The sequence below is a fragment of the Protopterus annectens genome, chromosome 17.part0, assembly GCF_019279795.1.
Source record: "Protopterus annectens isolate FY-2018-M chromosome 17.part0, PAN1.0, whole genome shotgun sequence".
Lineage (NCBI taxonomy): Eukaryota > Metazoa > Chordata > Ceratodontiformes > Protopteridae > Protopterus > Protopterus annectens.
This window is the reverse complement of record NC_056751.1, coordinates 758,692,009-758,706,903: the sequence shown is the minus strand read 5'-3', so window position 1 is coordinate 758,706,903 and position 14,895 is coordinate 758,692,009. Positions and strand designations below refer to the sequence as shown.

The following is a 14,895-nucleotide window of genomic DNA, read 5'->3' as shown; positions in this document are numbered from 1 at the left end:
AAGTCCTTTGATTTACATTAGCAACAAATATGCCTCCAGGTTGGTCAGACACGATGATGCCACCAAGTTCAGCCACGTGCAAGTCATCTTAGAAAAGGTCCCTCACCTTACACTAGCTAGCTGCAGGTCACCACCTATACTCTACATGCATCACAAATCTCACACAGGCCTATCAGAGGCACTCAACCTCCTATCAAATACCTGATTCATGGGTGACTAACTACCCTTCTATAGACTGAGAAGCAAACACGGTCTCCAACTCACAGGCGCAACTCCTCCTGGACTTCATTAACACAAACACTCTGGACCAGACGGTGCATATTCCAACCAAAGGATCAAATATATTGGATCTAGTATTCACTAACAGTGGACAGCATTGCACAACCCCCATGTTATATCCTAAATAATGAGGGTCCGAAGCGGTCTCCTTCAAAGTAAAAATCAACTTGGAAAACCCACCTAAACTTGTAACAGTTAAGAACTATTTTAAGACAAACTACATCTTATTAAATGACAGTTTGTCAAATACAAAGAGCCCCCCAACTCTGACACCACTATGCAGAATTATTCACAGAAACCCTGAACAAACATGTCAATGTCTGCATAGAGGCTGCAATACCTACCAGAAGTAAGTTCAAAACAAAGACCAAGAGCAAATCCCACTGATGGAATCTTCACTCCAACAGGGTATATAACAACAACAACAACAAGTAATGGCCCAAATCAGAAACAGCAATTCCCACAAAGAAAAGAGCTCTCGGATTCAACTAAACAAGAAACTAAGAGGTCTAATTAAGTCTAACAAGGCCAACTGCAAGGTCAACATAGTCTCTCAAGCAAAGTCCAATCACAAGGGCTTCTTCAGCTATGTCCAGAACCTTAAAGGTAACACACAGCAGTGTGCTAAAGTGGTGGTTGACGGCACCGTCTTCAGTGATTAGGGAAACATAACAAATCTACTGGCTGATAAATTCAGCTCTAATATCACCCATCACTTCTCCCCAGCTACTCCCTGTAAGGTTCTGGTGGTGCTCACAAAGGCCAAAACACTACCTCAGTAGGTGCTGACAATATCCCTGATTGTCTCTTGAATAGTCTAAAACATGACCTATCAGGACCACTTGAGGCACTTTTCAAGTACAACCTCAGAACAGGTTATATATCAAGTGAATGGAGCCCTCTTCATACAGCAGGACAATCAATTGACCCAGGAACTACAGACCCATCAGTTTGACAAGTCTAATATGCAAAGCCATGGAACAAATTATCTTGAAAATGACCAGCAAGGACATTGTCAATCTACGAACACTGGACCATCCCAGTTTGGCTTTGTTAAGGAAAGGTCATGCCTACTTAACCTGGTTGATTTCTTCAAGAAAGTCGCCAGGGCAATGGATGAGGTTAAAATAGTGTATACTGCATAGCTTGACCTGGCTAAGCCATTCAATACAATACCCTACTCAGGCATTGTTGACACTCTCCAGACTAGGCATAAATCCCTACATAGCTCACTGGATTGCTGGATGGCTCACAGATAGGACCCAAGAAGTCAGGATCAGGGAGACCACCTCCACCAAGGCACCAGTGACCATCGGAGTCCCTCGGGGCTCTGTGGTGGGCCCAGTCCTGTTTGGCTTCCACTTGTCAGAAGTCAAAGCTTATGTCAAAGTCCTTTGGCACACCAAGTTCTCAGGTGACTGTAAATTGGGAGCCATCATAGAATCGCCCATGACACCAATGCTTGTAAGAGTTGCTAATACAGACAAATGACTGGTGCCAAAGCCATGGTTTCAAACTCAATGCCAAGAAATGCATTATAATTCCCTTTGGGAAATTCTCCACCCAAGTTAATTACACCATCAATAAAACACCCCTAAGAGTCAATCCAGTAGTCAGGGAACTGGGAACATCTATGTACAGTAAACTGGCCTCTGACCATCACTTAGCAAAGATAGTAAGAAAATCTATGTCACCCAGCTTATAAGTAAGAGTATGGCATCCACGTCCAAGGAAGTTATAGTACCACTCATTTCAGCTCTTATCAGACCCATCATTGAATTCCAATGTCCCCTTTGGCATGCACCTTACCAGACACCTGCAACAGATGGAACACTCCCAAAGGTTCCTCACCAGGAGAATCCAGGGAATGAATACCCTTGTCGTACATGGATTACCTAAAAGCCTTATCTTTGCACTCAGTATCTTACATGCTGCTGAGAGGTGCCTAGCTTATAAGGCATTTCCAGATCCAGCCTGACAGATCTTTTGCAAATCTGCAAAACAAACAGCACTAAAAACATAGATCCAAGGATTTGAACTTCACTTATGATATAAACAGAACATGTTAGAGGGATAGATATGCGACTCAAAGGACCCCAGTGTTATGGAACAAAGTCCCCATCCATGTGAAGCAGAGTTCATCCTTGACCCTACTCAAACAAAAATTCAGCCATTGGATAGAAAATCGTAAATTCACTCCCCAGTCCTTGTTTTCTATTTCTCTGATGGGCAGTGGCTGTCAGTAAGTAAAATATTCCCCTTTTAAGCCCCCTTACAAATGCATTAGTTACCTCCTTATTAACATACACCCCCCTCCAAATAGACACCCAAGGTAATCTGGGACAAATTGGGTGGGGATGCACTGCTAGGCTTAAGAAGGCCCTAGTGGTCTTTAGCCTAGTAACAACCTATGAACCTATAAGCCTGTTTACTCATGCCATCAGAAGCAACAATGCATAAAAAACAAAGTTAACTCTGATGCAAAAGAAGCAAAGCTCAGACCCATCTACAGGAGTTCTCATTTATATGAGCACTGGCTAATAAACCTTAACTGTTAACAGTAAAAATGCTGGAATGTCAAAGAGGAAGCTGTCAAAAATAATTGATCTTCCAACGTAGTAATGCCGAAAGGGAAATCAAACTCAGTACTATATTGCACCAATAAGCAGAAATATTTATTCAAAGTCAACAGTATTAAGGATGTATCACCAGCAGATGAAATGTGCCATGTTTGAACACTGTGGAACAAATATCTCAAACCAATCCCAGGTGCTATTTAAGAGCAATGAAATGAATTCAATATACCCTACAAACTCTGTCCCTTCTTAAATTGTATAAATGTGTAAAAATCTTCATTAGTAATACTAACACAATAAACTAACATACTAAATGTCAAATCTCCACTCTGTGTCTCTTTAACCGTATCTATAATGTCTCTTCCTCTGCCGCCAAGAATTAAGTTTTCATTCATATATGCTGCTCCGGGACTTACGCTGGTTCTTGCAGGCATAGTTAAGTTCTGCTCCTCCACTCAGAACCAAGTTAATTCCTGTACAGAAGGTGGCTTCGGCTGCCAGGTAAAGGGTTGCATTCCCACTTTCTTCCAGTGTTCCCATTCGACCAATCAGCTGTAAGGAAAAATGCAAGGAAATGACTATCATGTAAACTAGATTTAATACTGGTTTTAATCAAAATACATTTCAAGACTAAGTGCTACTGTCAAGAAAGACAAATTCCAAGCATGTGGGGGTTTCAGCCCCAAGGCAGATCCATATCACTGGTTAGTTTCAAAGCATAAGTTGGATGACACGCAGAGACTTCATAACTGTGACAGCTATTGGGTACCACACCAAATGTCCAGTAAGGATAAGGGTCATACTAGTGGAAGCATCAGTATAACGATTTAATGATCAGAGTCCTAGAAACACAAACAGACGGCCTTGCCTGCGTTACAGCCATTAGACTGTTCAGCAGGTCTGCATATTCCGGCACACTCGATTTGAAAAGTGGCATCCACAGACAGGTCACTGATGGTCCCACCAAGACTATAGCTCATTTGGGGCAGAAATTAGGAGGCACTTATACAGACTACAGGAAATGTTTATGCTCTCTTATTTATTTTCACTTTGCTTTTGTTTACCACGTTTGTATGAATGGGTTTAGTCAGAATATGCTCTTCTAAATGGAGGCCCAGAGAGAAAAGATCCAACATATTGCAGACATTTTTAAACAGATATTCAGTAACATACATGAACAGATATTAAGTAATACACATTAAGAATTACACATACATTTACTAATTACACTACATTCATATGAAATAAAGGCAATTATTACAATATAAATTATACTTTTGCATTCAGTAGATGTTAAACATTGAGAATTTTAAGAGGAGTATTAGTGGGTTAGTCAAACAGAGAAAATGTGATTAGTGCTTACAAATTCAAATAAATGGAAGTGATTACAAATTCAAATAAATGGAAGTGAGAAGGAACTTGGTAGGGCTTAAAATGTTAATACTGTAGTTAAGTGGGGTATTAAGCAGGTTCAGAGACGATTTTATATATATTTATATATATATATATATATATATATATATATATATATATATATATATATATATATATATATATATATATATATATATATATATATATATATAGCTATCATAACGTTATATTAGAAGTATGGAGGTGGGGTGATGAGCAGTGTGAGATAAATGACACATATAGTTGCTGGTAAAATTATTCAGGTATTGGTGAAGACTGCTTGTGGGGCATAGGATTCTGAATGAAGAGAAACAGTTTGAGGATATGGAAGACAACAGTGGCATTCATCCTGGAGATGTACAGGAATAGATTAATTGATATGACAGGTGAAGTTTTAGCTGTGTTTTAATCACAGGCAATGCTAGATGCACTTTCTAGATCTCAAGGTGTTCCCTGCTGATGAGAACATAGCAGGTACAGAGTGCATGGATGGAAAAAATTATGGAGTTAAAGTTACTGGTGGTAGCAAGGAAAGCTTTGTTAGCCAATTCCTTCCTGAGAATTGAAAGAATTAATGATGCAAAACTTATTGATTCAGAGGTGCTATGATCTGATATACTACAAGTAACCCCTGCAGAAATCACAGCTGAATTTAAGGAACCTGAAGAATCACAACACAAATGCATGCTGGAATCACTGAGGTGTTACATCAGGAAACAAGTGTACTGAGGCAGATGCACCTTTTTGAGTTCATTCATAATGTCCTAAACAGGTATTGCATCATTCCTTAGCTGTAAGAATATTTTCTTTCTTTTTATTGTTACATTATACATACAAACATCCAACCATGGAAGAATGTCTAAAAACCGTTGTTTTTCACTCAACAACCTTTCTGTTCTAATAAAACGCCCTTTCACAATATTCATTTTTTGTCAACCAATATGATTACTCATATAAGGTAAGTACGAATTTCAGAATGTAGGTTTTCTATACATCTTAGAACAAAAAACACTGTCACATTTCTTACTGTAGATCAAAATATCTAAGTGATTAATTTTATGATTAGAAACTGGATGGTGCAATGGTGTAGCGATTAGCTTTGTCGCCTCACAGCAAGAGGTTCTCTGGTTCGCTTCTCGGCTGGGGTGCCTTCTGTGTGGAGTCTGCATGTCCTCCCCTGCATTTGCATGGGTTTCCTCCGAGTGTTCTGGTTTCAGACATGCCTCTGGAGCATTTCTACCTGGGCCTCAACTGAAAATGGGCTCTGTCCCAGTCGGATGTTCCAGGTAAACAAATGTTACAATAAGAAGAAAAAAAGAACTTAATAGGTGAACTTTAATAATGAAGTAGTTGTATTTAAATAAAAAAAAATCCTCCAGTTTATATATGTCACCAGTCCAATGTCACCAGTCCAATGAATAAATAAACCATCTGATTATCTATAATAACTCTACATTCTTTAAAATCTGAATTAAATACAAAATTACCAGTACTAAATCAGCATAAATAGATGCATAAACAGCCGCCATTGCATCTCCTGATATCTGATAATAAAATTCACCTTTGAAATAAAAAAAAATATTATCTAACACACAATGCATAAAATTCATTTATTAACATAAAATTGTGAATTAATAATACTGTCTGTAAACCATTCCATGCCAATGTCTGAAGGTATCACGGAAAATAAATTAGTTACATCAACAGTAACGATTAGCGATTTAATATCACAACTTGATATCAGAGCTTGATGTAGTTATTTCAAATAAAAAGTGTCACGAGTCTATTAGTGCATGTATTGTACGTTTAATTATATATGTTTCAGCTACACATTTATACATTTAGGCAAAGGTTCAATTTTAGAACCTGTATCAGAAACAATTGGCCGAAAAGGTGGACTGGTCAATTCTTTGTGAATTTTTGATATGCCAAAATGGCAGTATAGTGGGGGCTTTTACTTTTAAAATTTCATAAAACATAATATCAATCTTCTTTCGCAGTAATAGATTATCCGACAAAGTCCATCGTACTGTATATAATATTAATTTAGTTTCTGGAAACTTTATTGTACAGTGTATAACTGTCCACTAAAATGTTCCATTCTGGACACAATCAATGTAATCCATGGGTACTATCCCTCTCCCCATTAGGTTTCATAACACTTGTCATTTTATTGAATATGATCTCATTTTCTTCTTCTAAACAGGCTTTTTCCTTTAGGCATGTTCAAATGGCTGTACATTTTTGTTACTGTTGAAAAAACATTTTCTAAAATCCAATTCATATCCTTTTCCAAAAATCCTGACGGTGGAGTTTACTGATGAGTTAAATGCACTCTTCCTCTGTATTGGCTAGATGTGGACAACAGAGGGGTATTTTTATAACACATTGTTACGTTTAATTTCTGAACAAAAAGCTTAATTTCAAGTAATATATCTACTATATTGGCTCTTGGTGTTGGTACAAACAAAAAATCTTTTAAAAATAAATTGAAATGTGCTATGTCTTTACCACTGAAAATATGAAAACTGTCCTTAGTGTGAACCTTAACAATACCACCAAAAGAAGTATGTATTGCTGTTTGAAACTATTACTTTTGCTTGCTTTGGCCTCTCTTTGAATAAAGTTCTTCTTTTCCAGATATTCTATCTGTGTTGGTTTTTTTTTATGGTTAATGTTCTCTAATGCTGGTGATTGTAGTAACCAGAGTTTTCAACAAATCTGTTGGATCTCCAGAGTGAAGAGAACTCTTAATCTTTGAGGTCCAGATTGTCAAGACTGACCTGGCTAGTTGCATCGACATCCTGAAAAATGCTAATTTTTTGGCAATGGGGCAAGGATAGGCGATATTTCTATCATATTAATTTTTGTCTCTTTAATTTTTTCTCTATTCCATTCTTTATTGGTGTTAATAAATTTATTAACCCTAATAAAGTTGGTTGTGTATTCATTTTTCTTGGAAGGAAATATTAAGTCACCCATGATGGAGTAATTCAATTCTTCAGGTTCCTTGGCCAAAAACACTTGGAGTTGTTCCTTGCAATGGACTTAAACACCTATGAAGAGTCGAGGAAGTATTAAAGACAGTTTGAGAACTACAATCAAGCAGGTAAAAGTAGAAGGAAGTCTGCAGAAGTTATTTGGAAAACTATAAAAGGAACAGAATCACACATGAAAATGTGGTTTATAGTTCTGAGGGACAAAAGTTTCACCAGACCAGTGTGCTTTTTCTATGAAAGTATTACTCATCCATTTTTAAATGAATCAATTTATCTGCTGGGTTCAAAGATAAGGATGCTTTTAGTTATGTTACAGAAACAGTTAAAGAGAACACACTGTTCTTTACACTTTTATAACTATAACCTAACAATAAAAATCACTCATTTGGTGGAATAAAGTCCTGACTTGCTTAGCTAATAAGATAATCTTGAGCAGAGATTCTCAACTGATCAGAATACAAACAGATATAAAAAGGTCAAGAGGACTTGGAAAGAAAAGTTAAGAAAATCTAAGGCCATATATGAAAGAAGATGACCAAGCTACGTCGAAGGCTTTTTATAAGGAAGTAAGGCAGCATATGAAAGAAGATGACCAAGCTACGTCGAAGGCTTTTTATAAGGAAGTAAGGCCGTATATGAAAGAAGATGACCAAGCTACGTCGAAGGCTTTTTATAAGGAAGTAAGGCAGTATATGAAAGAAGATGACCAAGCTACGTCGAAGGCTTTTTATAAGGAAGTAAGGCAGTATATGAAAGAAGATGACCAAGCTACGTCGAAGGCTTTTTATAAGGAAGTAAGGCAGTATATGAAAGAAGATGACCAAGCTACGTCGAAGGCTTTTTATAAGGAAGTAAGGCCATATATGAAAGAAGATGACCAAGCTACGTCGAAGGCTTTTTATAAGGAAGTAAGGCCGTATATGAAAGAAGATAACCAAGCTACGTCGAAGGCTTTTTATAAGGAAGTAAGGCCGTATATGAAAGAAGATGACCAAGCTACGTCAAAGGCTTTTTATAAGGAAGTAAGGCCGTATATGAAAGAAGATGACCAAGCTACGTCGAAGGCTTTTTATAAGGAAGTAAGGCAGTATTTGAAAGAAGATGACCAAGCTACGTCGAAGGCTTTTTATAAGGAAGTAAGGCCGTATATGAAAGAAGATGACCAAGCTACGTCGAAGGCTTTTTATAAGGAAGTAAGGCCGTATATGAAAGAAGATGACCAAGCTACGTCGAAGGCTTTTTATAAGGAAGTAAGGCCGTATATGAAAGAAGATGACCAAGCTACGTCGAAGGCTTTTTATAAGGAAGTAAGGCCGTATATGAAAGAAGATAACCAAGCTACGTCGAAGGCTTTTTATAAGGAAGTAAGGCCGTATATGAAAGAAGATAACCAAGCTACGTCGAAGGCTTTTTATAAGGAAGTAAGGCCGTATATGAAAGAAGATGACCAAGCTACGTCGAAGGCTTTTTATAAGGAAGTAAGGCCGTATATGAAAGAAGATGACCAAGCTACGTCGAAGGCTTTTATAAGGAAGTAAGGCCGTATACGAAAGAAGATGACCAAGCTACGTCGAAGGCTTTTTATAAGGAAGTAAGGCCGTATATGAAAGAAGATAACCAAGCTACGTCGAAGGCTTTTTATAAGGAAGTAAGGCCGTATATGAAAGAAGATAACCAAGCTACGTCGAAGGCTTTTTATAAGGAAGTAAGGCCGTATATGAAAGAAGATGACCAAGCTACGTCGAAGGCTTTTTATAAGGAAGTAAGGCCGTATATGAAAGAAGATGACCAAGCTACGTCGAAGGCTTTTTATAAGGAAGTAAGGCCGTATATGAAAGAAGATAACCAAGCTATGTCGAAGGCTTTTTATAAGGAAGTAAGGCAGTATGTATGTGGCTTGTAAGCAAACAGATGACGGACAGTTGAAAACAGGAATCAAGGTACCTTAACAGAGATATTTGGAAAAGTTTCTTCGAATAAACACAGTGGTATCTAAAGCTTATGTATAGGTGTATGAAATAACAGTAAGTGTTCTATACTGGATGGAAACAAGACCTTGAAAGCTTTTTAGATGATTAAACGGAGCACAGATACTAGGCCTGATGGGTTTAATGGCTTATTTTAATATAGAATTCATTCCAGGCGAGTATCTTATCTAACATATTGTTCCAGAAAAACATAAAAACTGGCTTTGTCTATCAAGAATGGCATAAGGCAAGTTTTGCTGTTGTCCCCTAAAAAAGCAACAACACTGCTAAACCAGAAAACTACAGATGTTATTACCTTAGTAAGTAGTGCTGTCAAATGTTTTGAGAGATTAACTACACAATTTATTTCCCACTTATTCAAACTAAGATAGATTTGGACCAGCATAGCTTTTTTGGTACGTAAATGCCATTTGACTAATTTGCTGAACCTTTGGTTTATTCTTATAGAACCACTGCAGTAAGGCCTGACAGCAGATATATTTAAATCTTGCAAAGGCCTTTGATTCAGTACCATATCCAGCTATATATAAAAACATGGAAATTAATGCTTTTACAATTAAATGGATCTTTAAAAAAGCTTTCTAAGCTGGGGTATTATTTTCTGCTTTTATGGCTATCTTGCCAAAAACTACAGCTCTATGGATTTCCAAGTTGACTGATGATACATAGGTGAGACTGACCACCAATAATTTGCAAACTATGTTACAAAGTTTTGTGGATAGTTTTAAGTTAGCTAGTGAACTATGAAAGTGAATGAATGTGTGGTGTTATACTTTACAATATCAAAAGTGGCATGCCCATATTCCGTGAACATGTCACTCTACGAGTATCTATGGACAAATTAAACATTAGATGCTGTTACAGATTGTGCACCGAAATATGACACTAGTGTAAATTATTATCCTGATTACTGGTTACAGACTTCTTGAAGACCACCTTCACAGGTCCTTTTGTCCCCCCAAATACACTGTAACAAAGAAATTAAACAATATTTGTACAATTGAGGAACAATACACAATCTGTTCAGAACATTATGAATGAACTCAAAAATGTGTTTTAAATACAGGAAGACATTTAGAAAACAAAACACAAGCTTTATTTACAGTTTGGGGATGGGATGGTCTAGCTAATTTATACATGGAAAGTATTAAGATGTTTATTGAAAATTATATTGATTAAAAAAGTACCACATTACCTCTAAAGCAACCTAAACAATGTTATTTATGTAGATAGCAAGGCCAATAAGTAAAGGCATGTCCAAACAAATTGTGTGAGAATTCATCATTTATAAGGGTGTAATAAAAGTAATTACAGAAAAATTGTACCAGGTGTGGGCGTAAGTAGCTTGGGCCAGATTTCAGCGAAGGATATAAATATGATAACAAGGTGCCCTGAAAGTTGAACTATGTCAAGAAAGAGCGTGCAGAGAACAGCTATTTCTTGCATCAAACATGTTGATTAAGAAAATTAAAGAAAATAAAAATGTAATTCTAGAAAATTTGAATGAGGCATTAAAAAAATGAAGAGAGAATCGATGATTCAACGAATAAGGAATATTTAAAATCCCAGGAAACTGGTTAATAGGAAAGAAAGAGGAAAGACAGACATATTAAAGTTAATATGAAGTGCGAATATAAACCTAATTTAAATACTGTGGCAATGCATTGCTTTCAAAAATTGTCAATAACATTTTAAAGGATACATAATTGGTAAGTCTTAAAGGGAGACAAATGGTTGAAGCCTTCTTAGGAGAATTATATAGTCAGTGGGTAAAGACTAATGCTCTATGGTGGATTTAATGATTAGTAAATAACCTGAAATTATTGCTAAAAACACAAGTAGAAAACTGCGTGGAAGAGGTTTATGTGTAGCTGCAGATATTAGATAATATTTATATACAATATGCCAAACACATATGTACAGAAAATACAGTTGTGTACACTTACCATAAATGTAGATGTTTAAGTGTATAGACTGTTGTAGTCGTCACACTTGGGTTATCCGCCTGCAGGTAGCCCTCAGTCGGCTCAAATACCAGAGTCTTGGGATTTCTGCGTCGGATGCTGTCGCCTCTTCCCATGATGTCAGGTCGTCAGGGGTATAAAACATGCAGCCGACGCCATTACATCAGTTCTTCTTGCCCCAAATGTCAGGAGCCCCAAAATAGGACGCTATTATATGGTGTGGAACACCACCAGTAAAAAGTAAATACCACTGCCTTTGAAAATGGCCACAAAGAGGATAGGTAGAAAGGATAGAGAAACCAGGGGGGCTGGAGGGAGGGAAACTAGGACTGCAACAGTGAATACACTCGAACATCTACATTTATGGTGAGTGTACACAACTGTACCATGTTCTTCGTGTTTCACTGTTGCAGTCATCACACTTGGGTTGATTCCCAAAGCTGAGGAAGGGAGGAGGCAGTCAAGAAGTGTTAGGGCTGGGTAGCAGGCCTTGTAAGACTGCTGTAGCAAATACAGCTCTGGACTTAGAAAAAATAAGGTAAGTAGTAATGCTTGGTGAAGGTATGTACAGACCTCCAGGTTGCAGCTTCTAGAATGTCCCTGGTAGGGACTCCCTTGAGAAATGCTGTAGAGGTGGAAGTAGCCCTAGTGGAATGTGTTCTGATTCCCTGTGGGGTAGGTTTTCCATGGTGCTTGTAGCAGAAATGGATGCAGTGTGCTATCTATTTGGAAATGGTTTGTTTTGAAATGGCCTTGCCCTCTGCCCCTGTAGCAAAGCTGACTAGCAGCTGGTCAGATTTTCTGAAAGGTTTAGTCCTGTTAAGGTAGAATCTGAGCTGTCTGTGCATGTCAAAGGAGTGCAGGATCCTTTCCCCTTTATTCTGAGGGTTAGGGAAGAAGGTTGGTAAATGGATGGATTGGTTTAGAGCCACACTTGACACCACCTTAGGCATAACGGAAGGGTTAGTCCTGAGGGGAAACCTGTCGGCATGGAAAATAATGAAGGGTTCCACAGCCATTAGTGCCTGTAACTCGGACACTCTTCTTGCTGAAGTTATGGCTAAAAGCAAGGCTGTTTTCCAAGAGAGGAATTTTAACTCAGCTGAGGCAGCAGGTTCAAAAGGGGGAAGCATGAGCTTTTCCAGTACAGAGTTAAGGTCCCAGGCAGGGGTGGGAGCTCTTCTAGGGGGCCTTAAATTGTTAGCCCCCTCTCAGGAACTGTTTGATGAGAGGGTGAGAAAAGAGAGGTGGCTTGGTATTGTAATGAGCTGAGATGGCAGAGGCAGGAATCTTAATGGAGGGCACTGCTGTGTCTTTTCCTTGAGACTGATTCCAAGAACAATATCTTTTCCACTTTTCAGCATAGGATTTCCTAGTATTAGGCCTTCTGGCCTCAAGAATGATGTCCAGCACCTGTTTGCTGAGGGTTGCTGGTGGTGTATTCAGGGTATAAGTCAGGCTGCAAGGTTTAGGGTTTGCAACTGTGGATGCAGAATCTGCCCTCCTGCTGAGACAGCAGGGAAGTTGTCTGATGTAGATGCCAGGGTGGCACTGTTGTCAGACTATGTAGGATTGGGTACCAGTGCTGGCGTGGCCAATCTGGGGCAATAAGAATTGCCTTTGGCCTATCCTGTTTGATCTTGAACAGTACTTTTGAGAGGAGGGGCAGAGGGGGAAAGGCATAAATTGAGAGTTTTTTTTCAATGTGAAGGATAGACCATCCACCTTCCAGGCCCTGCTGTGAGGGTTCCTGGTGCAGAATTTTCTCAACTGGTGGTTCTCAGGGGAGACAAAGAGATGCACCTCCGTTGTCCCCCACCTCTGGATTACAAGTTTGAAGGAGTTGGGCTCCAATTTCCACTCGTGTGGCTCCAGTAGATGTCTGCTTAAGTCGTCTGCCAGTGAACTTTGTTTGCCTGGCAGGAACTGAGCTTGTAGGTGCACTTGGTTGCTCAAGGTTGTGTTCCACAGGGCAATGGATAATCTGCAGAGTGGGTAGGAATGGGTTCCCCCCCTGCATGTTTATATACCACATAACAGTGGTGTTGTCTGTCTTTATCAGCAGCTGTCCTGGAAGGATTAGGTATTTGAAGGCTGTCAGAGCATTCTGTACAGCTAGCAGCTCTTTTTGATTGATATGCAGGAGAATTTGCCCTGGGCTCCACTTGCCTTGAATGCATTTGCCTGCCATGTGAGCCCCCCCATGCATAGTCTAATGCATCTGTTGTCAGGGTTTGGGCAGTGAGGGTTTGAGTGAAGGGCAGTCCCTTGTTGTGGTTGCATGCTTCTACCCACCAAAGGAACTCTGCCCTTAGACAAGGTATGATAGGAATCACTGTTTCCAGGTCCTGAGAATGTTGACACCAAAGACTTTTTAAGTACCATTGAAGTTTCCTCATATGCAGTCTTGCATATGGAATTAGCAAAATGCATGAGGCCATGAACCCTAGGGCTTGCAGTATTTTCCTTGCAGATAGCTGGGCTTTGGTGGCCATTTGTTCGAAGTAGTTGGCAAATAGACCTACTTTTCTGGAGTGAGGAATGCCATCTGGGAAGTTGTGTCCAAGCTTGCTCCCAGGAATACAATTTTTTGACTGGGCACCAGTTGTGATTTCTTTCCATTGATGGTGTACCCCAAAGAAGTTAGGAGTCTTTTTACAAATGTCAGGTGCTGAAGTAGCAATTCCTGACTGTCTTCCTGAATCAGACAGTCGTCCAAGTATGGGAAAATTTGAATATTTCTCTGTCTGCATTATGCAATGGCTGGAGCCAGGTACTTTGTGAATACTCTGGGTGCAGTAGATAAGCCAAAGGGAAGAGCACTGATAGTGCATAGAGCCTGCCCTGAAACGTAGATATTTCCTGCAAGACTCCCTTATGGGGATATGTAGATAAGCTTCTTTTAAGTCTAGGGTGAATAACCAGGCATCCTTGGCTAGCATAGGGAGAAGCTGTTGCAGGGTAAGCATTCTGAATTTTGGGACCACCAGAAAGGTGTTGGGAATTGATAGATCCAGGATAGGGTGCAAAGAGCCCTCTTTTCTGGGCACTAGGAACAGTCTGGAGTAGAAACCCTGTCCCCTTTGTTCTACTGGAACAGGTTGAATAGCCCTGATATTTAAAAGGGAAAGTACTTGCTTTTGAGCCTCTGCCCACTGGTTTGAAGGAAGGTCTGGAAACCCACTTGGGGTTGGCAGTGAATGGAAGTAAAATCTGTATCCCTGGGATACAATGTTTAGAACCCATTGGTCCTGAATAATGGACATCCAGTTTTTTGTATGAAGGGCAAGTTTTCCTCCTAGGGGTGCAAGTAATTGGCCATGGCTGGGAAGGATAATTGAAAAGTCATTGTGATCTTTTTCCATAAGGGGGTGGCTTACCACTGCCTGTTTTTGAGGTGAGAGCACTCCATTGTTTAGATCTCCGCATACCCTGAGACTGTAGTCTTGGTGGTCTGTTTCCCCTGTGTTTGGACTGAGAAGGCCTGGAAGGGGCTGGAAAGGACCAGTTTTTGGAAGGCCAATGCCTACTGCATATAGGTGGCTGCACCTGTAAGAATTCTTTGACAGTTTTCATAGATTTAGCTTTTTCCTCCATCTTTTTAAGAACTTCTGCTTTGGTTCCAAACAAACAGTCCTGATTTAAAGGAGCATCTAGTAATTTTGCTTTGACATGA

At 39.2% G+C, this 14,895-nt stretch overlaps 1 protein-coding gene across 1 annotated transcript in view; it reads right to left on the bottom strand.

Moving 5' to 3' along the window:
• Window positions 1-2,928: 2,928 nt before the first annotated feature.
• Window positions 2,929-14,895, bottom strand: part of HSD17B14 (hydroxysteroid 17-beta dehydrogenase 14) — a 336,571-nt gene continuing 324,604 nt past the window's right edge. The window contains exon 9 of the mRNA XM_044059756.1: window positions 2,929-3,407. Coding sequence (XP_043915691.1) covers window positions 3,243-3,407 — 165 coding nt within the window. The 3' untranslated portion in view covers window positions 2,929-3,242. The remainder of the gene's footprint in view (window positions 3,408-14,895) is intronic.